This window comes from Poecilia mexicana, unplaced genomic scaffold, assembly GCF_051168715.1.
Source record: "Poecilia mexicana isolate PSO_F unplaced genomic scaffold, ASM5116871v1 scaffold_20, whole genome shotgun sequence".
In the NCBI taxonomy this organism is placed as follows: Eukaryota; Metazoa; Chordata; class Actinopteri; order Cyprinodontiformes; family Poeciliidae; genus Poecilia; species Poecilia mexicana.
Window position 1 is genome coordinate 12183689 of NW_028263389.1, and position 12807 is coordinate 12196495.

Consider the following 12807-nt stretch of genomic DNA (forward strand, 5'->3'; position numbering starts at 1 on the left):
AGGACAAAAAAAGACTAGGCTTTCCAGTTGGTTTTGTCCTGGCTTTCGCGCGTCATGTCACTGAATCACACCAGTGGAATTTAAATTTATGGACATTTCTGTTCCATGCCCTTCCCTAAATTCCACAGAGAGAAACAAAGCGATTGTTCTATATTGTAAGACAACAAAAAGGTTAGACACAAGATACCATCCAGACATTCCTGTTGTCTGATTAATCATTTAATAAACTCATGTTTACATTTTTTAAACTCCAAATCTAGGATCATGCCAGATGAGAAAACCTGTATGAAACAATTCCACTGGAAATAGTTTGATAAAGAGCCAAAATGAGACATCACTGGCACCAAAATAAAAACTAATGAAACATTAACAAACAAATGCAAATAAATAAATGTATAGGATGTGACTATCTTTATGAAATAATACAATCAATTGAAAGAAGAAACAAAAGATACAGATGGCTTAACATAGCTGCTCTGTCTATTTCTTTGCTAGCAAAAATCACATATAATGTTCCAGTGTTGTGATCCAGCCATGATTCAGATAATTCAGAAGTTTTCCATACACAAAAGGAAAAATGTCACTGTCCTTTATACAGTAACACTGTTAGCAGAGGCATTAAATCCACAAAGTCAGCATGTTCTGTTCCTGATGGGTTTCATTTCATAATGTACGTGTAATGTTTGCCTTCCCAACCAGCTTTGTTTTGGTTTCCAAGGTCTAAAATTTATTGTTAGAGATTGTGACTTATCTCTATTTTACTTAGAATAATAAAATAAAAAACCCTTTTGTGCAATTTTTTTGCAACACTGGTGCCCAGCTTAGTTCAACAGGCAGCATGTGACTGAACTGGCCACAAGTCCAACATCTTTTTGGCGGATTCTGAAAGTACCTTCTTGTCCTGGGGACATCAAAGCAATTCTTAAAACAATCACAGGACAATATTAAAGATTTCAATTAGGAAATTTCATAGGCTTGCACATTTTTGATACTCTTTGGGAAATGTCTGTCCAGTATTTTTGAAATAAATGTGTAAACTCTTTATACTGTTTTTAATTTGTTTGCATAGAGACAATGTACAACACTTCATTAACCTTTTGAAAGGACACATGCATGATACAAGGTTATAGTAAAAATGCCAATTTCCACTTACAATTCCTGAACAGTTTGATTTGTAGGATTTAACAGATCATGACTTGATGAAAACGCAGTTTGGTAATTAATTAAATGCATATTTTACATACATAAACTTTTCCGTACAATGGGATTATTTTATTTGCAACTTCAGGTGAGACAATAACTAATAGTTACACTTGTATAACTTTTATCTTATTTGAAAAATCCTTTCAACTTTATTTAAGAGAAGATATACAGATAAAGTAGCTGTTTACTGTCTGAAATAATGGAAACAAAATACAAATTAATTTTAATGTAATTACTTTGTAATTACTTTGAAATATAATTTCCATTTTTCCAGGAAACCCCTTTTCTCCATTTTTGAATTTTTGAATGAAATGAATTTCATTGGATCACAATTAGATCGAAGTAACACAAAATTTTGTTTTATCTTAGATTTTTGTTGAAAATCTTTAATTAGGACCCAAAGATTATGAACCCAGAGAAGGTGGTGTCGTCATCTTCATCAGCAAACAGCCCGTTGAACAGCTCTCCTCCAACCACCTGCAGCCACACTTTGTCCCCCACATCCAGGTGCAGCACAGCGCCCCCTGCTGCCTGGTCCTCGCTGGTCTGGTAGTTGTCCGTGGTGTGGATGATTTTTACCCCATTCTTCATTAGGGCCACTTTCACATTTCTGGAGAAGACGGTGATGTGGTAGGTGAAGAAGTAGGCGCCTGCTACGGGGCACGTGTATCTCCCTGTCTGTGAGTCGTAGTGGTTCTGTTGGTTGTAAATAATCTTGTCGAACCGGATAGGAAAGTTGGCTGGTGGAAGTTTACTACGCGCTGTGAGTCCCACGGAGAAGGCGCTTTTGGGGATGACAGGAGACTCTCCCTTTTCGCCGCTTTCACCCTTCTCACCCCGAGTACCCCTTTCGCCACGGTAACCAATGTTGCCTTTGTGACCAGGCACACCCAATTCTCCCTTAGGCCCTGGCTTACCAGGGGGTCCCAGTGGCCCCTGAATACCTCTGTCACCTCTGAGGCCAATTTCCCCCTTTGGACCATGTGGTCCTGGCGGGCCTAAATCTCCTTTAAGTCCTTGGGGTCCTGGCAAGCCAAGTTCTCCCTTGCTTCCTTTTATGCCGATTGGTCCCTGTATTCCTTGGGGCCCCATTTTTCCAGGAGACCCCTTTTCTCCATTTTCTCCTTTTTTCCCTTTAGGCCCAACATTACCAATAGCTCCTGGAGAGATTGAATAAAGAAATGAATAAAAATAGGAGTGAAAACCAACACTCATTACAAGCCTATGTGTATTTTATTGTCATTTTATTTTACATGACAAATCGATACAATGCCGTACGTAACTTTTAAATGAGAGTATCGTTTTCAAAATTTTTGCATCAGTTCTGGTGGAATAATTTGTAGACAACCATTAGCCATGAACCTGACTAATCTGGACTTCAGGGTAGAGTGGCAAGAGAAGATGCTGTTTATGTCAACAAAAACATAGCACCCTGAGTACACCATGTGGAAAATGGTGGTGGCGGCTGAGTCATAATGAGGGGATGTTTTATTTTTATTTTTTTATCGGCAGAGACAGGGAAAGTGGTGAGAGTTGATGGGAAGATGCATGTTAGCTAAATACGGAGCAATCCTGTAAAAGCTGTTTGAGGTTATAAAAGACTAAACATGGGTGTGGATCACTGCAAGTGCATGTGTTAGAACGGCCCAGTCAAAGTCCAGACTTTACTGTCACTGAGAATCTGTTTCAAAACTTGAAAGGTGCTGTTGGCAGACATCCCTCGGTGTGCAACACTGGTTAGAAACATACAGCTGTAATTGCAGTGAAAGGCAGTACTGTAAAGTGTTGGCAGTTCACTACTCAGGTTACCTCTATAGTAAATGTTGTGAAGGTGTTGATGACACACTTTTAGATTTTTATAATAAGAAATGTTGAAAGCCATTCATGATTTATCTAGTTTCCTCTACAAATTTAGACCCTGCTTGATAATGGTCTGCCACATAAAATTATGATAAGTTTGATAATAAGTTTGATGATAAGTTTGTCATTAAAGTTTAATGACAAACTTTAATGTATGTCATTAAAGTTTGTATGTCAAACTTTAATGACATACATTAAAGTTTGTAATTGTTCTTCATTTACAGTGCCTTTTGCAAGGCACTGTAAATGGTAGATACTTCAATGTAATGCTTGATAAGCAGAAATATATTGTTGTTGTTGTGTTGTCTTTTGCAAGGTTGTTATTTTTAATACATACCAGTGTCTCCTTTGATTCCTTTTAGGCCATCGGTACCGGCTGGTCCCGAAGGGCCAACTTCACCTTTACGTGAAACATCAATACAAAAATGTTTTTAAATGTTTGCAATCAACACTTTGATGATAATATATTGAAACACATATTCCACTTTATTAAATATGTCTTTAGTTGCATTACAGTCATGCCTTTAAAAAGTCTTCTTCTGAACTTGCCTTGGTCTCCTTTGTCCCCTCTGAGTCCGTCTCTACCGTCTCTCCCTGGTGAACCATTGTGCCCAGGATCGCCTGGTATTCCAGGGTACCCACAAACGCAGCCTTTACTTGGTGTTGTTTCCTCTGCAACGCATCTGACGACCAGGAGCAGGAGAGCAACCCTAAAGCTTATCTGCGACATTGCACATACTGTGCCTTTAGACTTTTAGAAGCTCAAGCATGGCACGGAGTAACTTCTATTACCCAAAAGGCTGACCCCCGAGATCCTCCATGCAACAGTGGCAACGTGCATGAGAGAAGCCAACAACTCACAGGCTGGGCAAAGCTTAACAAGTGCATCCTCATTGGTCACTGTATATGGTTTAGTTATTGACTGTGCTCCATCAGTTATGCATGGCCTGTGTCCCTTCAGATGCTTCTCTAGTCCATCTGAGGCTAATAATAAGCTCAGTGTCTGAGAATAGGAAGGTAGAGAGGACCAAATAGTTTCACTTGAGCTGCCTGTCTGTGCAGAGGAAAAAATAAGACATTAATCCTGGGCGAGTAGTTACACGCTTTGACATCTCACTGGCAGATTTCATATTAATTCATTGTACAGTTAAAATAATCTGATGTATGAAGTGACCTTTGGATTAAAAAGCTGTTGCCTTTTGGTTTGATGGCCCACACTGATTAGACTTTGTTTATTCGTCCAGTGCTAACAGGGTTTTGGTTTCATATGGGGCATTAAGAAAGAGCAACACAAAGATCAGCTGGCATGAACCTGATCAGATGTATTTAACAATGGATAGCTGTGGTCAAAACATCCTGAATCCACCTGCTTTTCTAATTAATTTACAGCTGCTTTTCCCTGTTGATATCAAACAATCATGGCATCATGTGTCAATGGGTTTTACTTACTTTGTTTTCACCTTCACCCATGGTGAAGGTGAAAACAAGGTGTTGTTTAGTTCATGTGTTTACAGGGTGTACAAAAATACCTATGCACTTAAAATGTTTCAGTTTTTTTTCACATTACAACCACAAACCTTAATTTTATGTTCTGTATGAAGGTGATGAAAGAAAAATTATGCATGGTTTTTACACTTTTTTATACCTAAAATCTGAAAAGTGTGGCCTGCACCTCTATTCAGCCCCTCTGAGCCAGTACCATGTACAGAACCACCACATCCTGATTTCACAGCTGATAGTACTTCAGGGTATGTCATATCTCTACTATCTTTGTACAGGCTGAAATATTTCCACATCCTTTGTATTTGTGCCATACTTGTTCCATTTCCAGATCTTCTGAGATAAGATATTGTTTTATAACCTAAAGGTGTTTTAAACCCTGCTGTGCTCCTTGGTAGATTTATGAATGACTGATAAAGATTTTTGGTTACTGACCCCCGTAAGTTGAGATTTTTTGGACAACATCCTCCTTTTCTTTCTCCAAATTAGAATTAAATGTTTGTGTACCTTTTAAGCTCGGGGGCCTGCTATTAAAGCATCTAGTTCTATAAATTAACTTAAAAAAATTCTAAACCAGGTCTTTGATCGGTGTAATTTTGATTTTGGCAACATATACACTCAAATGACTCAATTCCTTCCCCTTCAATAAGGAAAGATGAGCCTTCAACATCATTAGAAGAGCATTGAGAGATTTGATTTCCTACTCCTGCTGCTAAACAAAAGGTTACTGTTACTCTGGCTCGGATCAGAAACCAGCATCCAAATAATTGTGCTGTACTGCAGACACTTTATTAGATTGCGCCCAGTGAGCAGAGACAATAAGGATGGCAGCAAAGGAGGAACGGGAACATAAAGCCAAGGTAGGAGAAAAAACACTCAGTGCTTGCAGTGAGCACATGGTATTCACCTCAGGGAAGACAAAAATGCTTATTCATACTTTATTTTTCCAGTAATCCTTCTTACACACATCCACATATAAATAGGTTTCCGAAGTACAAACAGAACACACATAAACAGTGCACATTAAAGCAACATGTTTACCTGGCACCATGAACCTTTTATTGTCAAACGTGTTGGCTACTGCACATTCACATGTTGCACCGTGCACATATTAGACACAGCATGAACAAATATGGAACAGATAACAAACGAGGGCATGGCTCAGAACAAATGACGCTCATCTATAATTTAATACCAGCAGATCAAGGACCCAGCCTTTGAAGTCCCATAACCAGGCACAACGTGAGGTTGATTTGGTTACAGAAGAAACAGCAACAAGTCTTCGGGCCGAACCGCAGAGACTTCGTCACTGATTGAGCCTTGCTAGGATTAAGGCTAAAGAATCACACAGGAACAGAATAGTCTATGATCACCAAAATATAGGAAATATATAAATAACAATACACCATGCCTTAACAGTCACTTTGAGTATCTCTGTAAACAAGTGTACAGTACAGATGGCTTTTATTGTGGTTAATTAAATAAAAACAAAATACACATTGTGTCACCAAATACGGAGGTAAGAAGGCAAAAGAAAAGAGAGAATAATACAGAAGAAGCATGAAGACATAAATCTGCAGTGTAGCTGACATCATTTTATTAAGAAGTAAAGGAAAACAGTGTTGGGCAAAAGCAGCAATTACAGGGAAGTTGAGGTTAAGATGGCAGGTGTGGCAAAGCTTAGGAGAGTTTTATTTTAGGGCTACAGCATTTGTGGGATTAGTAGAAAAACAAAGTCTGAGATCAAGGATTAGAGGGGGGGGTCTACATGATCTGACGGTGCATACCGTAGCCCGTCATGCCGGCCTGGGAAGCGCCGCGATTGCTGCCCATCTGCAGGCCGATCAAACTCTGTCCTTGGCGCAGCTGCTCTTCAGTAAACTCTCGTCTGTACCCCTGGGCTTTCCTGTGCGTGTACAACAAGAGGGTTGTACATGTGTGAGGACTCTGAAGGTGGGTTTTTGATGTTTTCAGAGGATTTTTTTTTTTCTCTCCGTACCTGTGGAACCAGTCTCGGTCACCTTTGTATTGGCCGTCATCCTTTGTGACAGCCAAACTCCCCAGAGCCATCAGGGTTCTTTGCACTGCTGCCATGTCTTTTCCTATAACAAGCAAACATGTGGAAGAAAATGTTCTGGTCAGATAACAGAAAAGCTAAAAAAAAAAAAAAAAAGCCCAACATGCAAAACACCAAATGTGAAGATAAATTAACAGAAAACATGCATAATGAAATATGGTTGCAGCAAGATCATGTGGGAATGATTTTCGTTAATAGAAATAGAGAAGATGGTCAGAGTTTTGGGGGAAATTGGGTCCGTAGGTACAGTTATTTTTCAAACACTTTCAGTGTATTTTGTTTATATTTTGTTGAGTCTTTACATGACATACCAACACAAATATGAGCCAAGTTGAATGAATGGAATGGAGGCAGAGTTTTCAGTTTTTCAGTAATGAAAAATGTTGCATGCATTTGGAGTCATTCCAAACAACTTCCTTCAGAAGTCGCCCAATTAGTAGACAGGAGTCTTAGCGTGTGTAATTTAATATTAATATAAATACAGCTGTTCTGTGAAGCCCTTAGATATTTGAAAATGCCATCTCCACTGTGGAATATGGTGGTGGCAGCATCATGATGTGGGGATGTTTCTCTTCTGCAGGGTCAGAAATGCCAACCCAAACTGTTAGGAAGATCGATGAAGCTAAATGCAGGACAGTCCTGGTAGGAAAACCTGGCAACTGTTAGGAATAGAGATCCGACTTCCAGCAGGACAGCTCAGAGACTACTGTATTAAAGCGGCTCAGTTAAAGTTCGAACCTCTCCATTCAATCTGAGTGAAATTGGGCTATTTGTAAAGATACATGAAAAAAAAAATCAAGCTACATATGTGAAACATGCATCTAAAGGGTTGCATTTGTGACTGCAATAAAGGGTCCCTCTACTGACAGAGAGGCTGAATACAAAAGCACAGAAAACTTTTCAGATTTCATTTGTAAAAGATTATATGATACTTTTTTTCTTCCACTTTGAACTTAAACATAACTTTGTGCTGATCTGTTCTATAAAGTTTCAATAAAATCCAAATTTAGATCGCTGGAAAATCTTGAAAAATGCAGTTTACACATCCATCCATCCATCCATCCATCCATCCATCCATCCATCCATCCATCCATCCATCCATCCATCCATCCATCCATCCATCCATCCATCCATCCATCCATCCATCCATCCATCCATCCATCCATCCATCCATCCATCCATCTCCTCACCTTCCCAGAGGTCCACGGTTTGAAAAATATCTGTGGTTGTGACTCCATAAGCTTCTGCTGCTTGCAGGAACTGGGAGATCTTCTCCATCTGTTTGAAGGCCATTTGAGTCTCAGAAATCTTTTTGATGGGTTCTTTGCCCCGCGGATAAAGGCTGTTTATGAGTCGACAGAGAATCTGTTACAGAGGAAGGACAGAAATCTGCCTTAGTCATCCTGCGAACAGAACCTTCGGCGCCAAGCCATGATGAGACTCGGTATTTGCTGGTATCTAATGCAATTCATAGGATTTCAGTTGTTCTGCAGAGTTTCTACTTTTGCTACTTGACATTTAAAATCTCTGCCAGAATAACACGCATGTAAAGGAGAGCTAAAAACCTATATTTTTAAATCTACCTTTGCATAAATTTGGATTTATTTTGTGAGTCTTATCCTGAATGGTGCTTTATAAATAAAGTTTTACTTACTTACTGCTCCTCAGGAAGGAGTACAAAAGGACATTAAATTTGGCATTTTAAACTGAAATGTATTTAAAATTCTCCAAAAATATTTAAATAAATAAATAAATAATGCTACCTTAAATTAACTTGTAAGAAGGATGCATTTTTATCTAAGCGGCTGCATTTTTGTGAAGAAATCAACCAATTTCCCCCTGGTTTTTGCTTTCGTGGATTTTTCTGAAAGATTTGTTTTAGCAGGTTTATCTGCAGCATTTAGCTAAAAGACACAGCAGCACAGAGCCTGTTGTGAAGTTCAGAAAAAATAAGTCTTAGCAACAATAACGTTTTTCACTTGAGATGCTGAAAATCCCTAAGTATGTGCACAGAAAGACTTAGCAGATTGCAGGTTGAAATTTTACATGTCTGGTTTTCTACTTTTTGAATAAAATTAGTGAGTAAAACAGTTTTTCTAAATCTCTACCTTGAGAAAAAAAATTTTATTAAGCGCAATCAGTAAGAGGGCACATAAATTGGCCATCATGTGACAGCCATTTCATATCTGTCAGCGCTATTATGTTGTATCTTAAATAATTCAAAGTATGTCTATTTTAGGGACTGCAGCCGCTCACCGTTCCGTCCATCAGCCACGTCTGGAAGTTCTGCTTGCCGGGCTGCGGTTTCTCCAGGTTTCCTCCACACTGTGCGACTATCCAGTCCACCAGGCGCTGCTCCAGGTCAGGATCGTACTTCTGTTCGATCTTCTCCTGCACCTCCCGGCTCAGTCCGTAACTGGGCCCTCGGTTCGCCATGGCAGGCCTTCCTTAGAATCTATAGTGAACAACGTGTGGATGTCCAGCTGTCCTGAAGGAAGTAAATGTTACAAACCGAGTTAAGTGAAAATAAAAACAAAAACAAACTTATGCAAGGCATTGTGGGTTACTTCTCAGACACAATGCCTTGCAAAATATTTCACATTTTGTCTTGTTACAGAAGCAAAACTTCACTGAGATATAAACAAAACCAACAGAAGGAAATGCATAGGAAGTGGAGGAAAGTGATGCATAATATCTGATTTTCTCTTACAAATAAAAATCTAGAAATATGTCATCCATTTATTCAGCTGTAATTGTACATTTTGTATGACCTGCATTTGCTAGTTTATCTTTAGTATCATCACTTGTTTTTACGCGTATCTTTGAGTTTTTAATCTGGCTCCCACTTTGCTTCTCTTTTGTTGTGTGGGTTTGTCTGTAGCTTTACTAATCAAGAGACTAAAATTAGGAAAAATTGAAAAAACAAATAGCTCAAAGTCCATTAGATTGTATAAAGATTGTTGACAAAAGTTTTTACCTAATGCTGTTTGAGAATTTCTAGAATTTCTGGACTTTGACTGGACCATTACAATTATATTGAAGCTCTGGCCGCATGTTTCAGGTTGTCCTGCTAGAAGGACCTCTAACCAAATCTCACTTTTTTTGCAGCCTTCAGCAGGTTTTCTGATCTTCCAGCCTCCCTTTCCATATTGAAGAAAAGCATACCCACAGCATGATGATGCCCCCACCATGCTTCATCATGGGGATGGAGCATGGTGGCCACAAAACAGAACAGCTATATTCGTACTGAAATAAGATCTATTTTCGTACAGGAAAATCTATTTCTTATTCTAAATGCTGCTGGTTGCACTAGACTTTATTTATTTTTGTTAATCTGAAAACCATATTTTTTCCTTTGAGTTCACATTCATGCTCTTTTTTTATGTTGTTCTATCACTTAAACTCCCACTAGAAAACCTCGAATTTATGACTGCAATAAAACTAAATGAAAGTAATGAATAATTTAGCAATCACTGCAGTGATTAAGTTACGCTTTATCACTCGTGTAATTCTTTTAATTGAATATTTTTACTTCTATGCTTTGCACGACATCTGCTGCACAAATCAGCAAATCTGTGGAGGCAGTGAAAAAAACGAAGGGTGTGGTCTGTTGGCTGCCGTCCCGAGCGAGGACAAGCCCTCTTATTGCTATGACAACAATCTAACCTGCTTCCGGCTGGCTGGGCGCAGTGATGCTGCTTCATATGACCTACAGTGGACAGTGAGGCAAATTAAATCACTGAATGTATGCATGAACTTCACAATCGCACAGAACAGCCACGTTCACAGCTGATCATACGCATCACAGCGGGCAACTGTGTTTTGCAAAATCATGTCAGGTCCGCTGTGACGTAAACGTTATCTTTTCTGCGTCTTTCGAAACGAGCAGTTTTTCCAAGTTAAAAAAAAAAAGATTTTCTTCTAAAATGTTTCACCTCCCAGTTTCAGTCTTTGCAACGCATTTTTGTTGTTTCTTCGAACTGTTTGATTTAAAAGAAGAAGAAGAAAAAAAAGAAAAAGAAAAACTGCTGCGCACACAAAGCTGCGACATATTGCATCGATTGCATAAACATGACGCCTCACATATGATAAACACGCTGTCAGTAGTTTTGAAGGATGAAATGTGTCACTTACTGGAAAGGGAAAGCGCGATCACTGGTGTCCCGTATCCCAACACTGAGCTTATTCAGAGCAGAGGACGATGATGCTGAAGTGCTGAAGCATCCATAAAGCGCAGGACGAGCGCGCCTCCGGGCCAGACTGGACCTCACTCTGTCCGGGAGGGGTCGACTCGCTGGGTTTTATATGCACCAGCTCCACCAAGAGGGGGTCGAGGGGTGGAGGGGTCCCTGCGGACGCTCAGCAGCGGAATGCGACGTGACTCCTCTGTCCCGGATGGCGGTCAGTGTGTTAGTGCCTGCTCAGCTGTGTGCAAAGTGACCCCCTCCACCCCTCTGCCCCTCAGCAAGCAAGGCCACATGAATGCGTCAAATCAATTGTCTGCAAGCCAATACTGATCAGCTCTGTGTCCAAAACAACTCCCACAAAATGATCTTATCCTCAGAGTCAGCTAAATTCAGTTCAGTGATTTGATCACTGGCTCCTCGCTCACATTTATTTTGCACAACTGGTTAAAAATAATAATAATAATAATAATAATAATTGAAAGAAATTATTTTTTTTTATTACGGTAAACTGAAAAACTCTCTGAACTCATTTTTTAATGTAAAAAAAATAAAAAGTTCAAACCTTTCAGAGTACGACGAAAGGCAGGAAGGAAAGAATGATACAAAAAAAGTATCACGGTGAAAAAAGTTGTTTGTAAGAGCCGATGTGGAGGAGAGCCGCAGATTGCACACCCACGCCACGCCTTATAACATTTCACTTAATCAGAGCATAGAGAGAGATTTTGACTACTTCTCCTGTTGAACAATCTCTAAGTTGTTCAGAGCTTTGGCTTCTCTTTTCCACAACCTTATGTCAGTTTTATCATGTAGTTTTGGATTCTTGTCCCACTGAAAGATCTAATGATGATCTGTTGTAGTTCCACCAGACATTTTTCTTTGAATGTCCTGATACTTCAAAGACGTCCTGATGTCTGCACTCAACAACAGGCCCACAGCATCACAGCATCCGCCACCATAGTCAACAGAAGCTCTAGCATCTTTTTCTAAAATATTCTTTTTTTTTTTTTTTTTTTTTGACTCTGAACTAAAATGGAGTGTTTATCTTAAGTGACCAAAGCACACAGAGAGTTTGGCGAACTCCTTGTGATGGCAGGAGAGAAGCCATCTTCTTCCAACCACAAACAACTGGTTGGCATGTAGACAACTCCTTATGGTTGTTATGGAAATCTGACTCCAGGATGCCCCTCTTTGCTGAGTTCTTTAATTCTGAGCTTTGTGGGCGTTTTTACTCTCCTTAGCATCCTCATCACAGAGGCAAGACAAGCCTTGATCCTCATTCAAACCAGTTAAAGTGGTTAAAACTAATAAGTTTTTGCGTTACCCTGGAAACAGTGTTCCTAAAAAAAAATTAAGGGCAATGTAAAAAAAAAAAAAAAAAAAAAAAAAAGTTTGATAACTGTTTTTGTAAGATAGTTATTTCTTATCATGGGATGTTTGTTTAATATGCTGCGTCAGTATAATATATATTTTTTTATTTTAAAGAATTTACACATCCTCACCAGGAGTTCCAGTACATGAGGATGGCACAGTAGCTTCTTCCCAAAAACACTCTCCTCCTTTCCTTTAGCTTCCTTCTGTAAAATGACATTTAGACATAAGCATAAAAAATGACCGACTACAGAGTTCAGTCATAACTTAAAGGTCAGCGGTGCAGTTGAGAGGAGCTGAGAGAAAGTGGTTGATTTGCCCCATTAAACACAGAGCAGCTAGTGGACAATTACATGTTAATAATCAACTGTTCAGCTGCTCCGTTCAATGACTAAAGGACAGCAGGCTTCAGAAGGATGTGGAGAAAAAAAATAAAACCTGTGAACAGAAAATCACAAATAGTAAAAGCTCAGAACCAAGATTCACAGGGCTGTTAGGATAAATGCTTTGCACTTTATGTTATTGTTCAGTGATGATGTAAATGAGGCAAAATGTCCTGATGTAGTTGTTTTGCAGTAACACTCTTTTGAGGTGAGATCCCGTCAGTTTTTA

General features: G+C 39.3%; 2 protein-coding genes across 3 annotated transcripts; both read right to left on the reverse strand.

Annotated features, from left to right (window-relative positions):
- Positions 1–184: 184 nt before the first annotated feature.
- Positions 185–3813, reverse strand: c1qtnf9 (C1q and TNF related 9). The gene is made up of 3 exons (XM_014967077.2): positions 3613–3813; positions 3401–3463; positions 185–2363 (listed from the first exon to the last, which is right to left on the reverse strand). The coding sequence occupies exons 1-3, from the start codon at positions 3791–3793 to the stop codon at positions 1594–1596; spliced, it is 1014 nt and encodes a 337-aa protein (XP_014822563.1). The 5' UTR covers positions 3794–3813; the 3' UTR covers positions 185–1593.
- Positions 3814–5487: 1674 nt separating this feature from the next.
- tagln3b (transgelin 3b) lies at positions 5488–9131 on the reverse strand. 2 transcript variants are annotated; one of them, XM_014967090.2, is made up of 4 exons: positions 8897–9131; positions 7831–8005; positions 6563–6665; positions 5488–6469 (listed from the first exon to the last, which is right to left on the reverse strand). In XM_014967090.2, exons 1-4 carry the CDS (start codon positions 9074–9076, stop codon positions 6328–6330), a joined length of 600 nt encoding a protein of 199 aa, XP_014822576.1. In that variant the 5' UTR covers positions 9077–9131; the 3' UTR covers positions 5488–6327. The 2 variants fall into 2 exon arrangements, with proteins under 2 accessions (XP_014822576.1, XP_087857349.1); XM_088001223.1 differs by having other exon boundaries at positions 5488–6665.
- Between the last annotated feature and the right edge of the window lie 3676 nt (positions 9132–12807).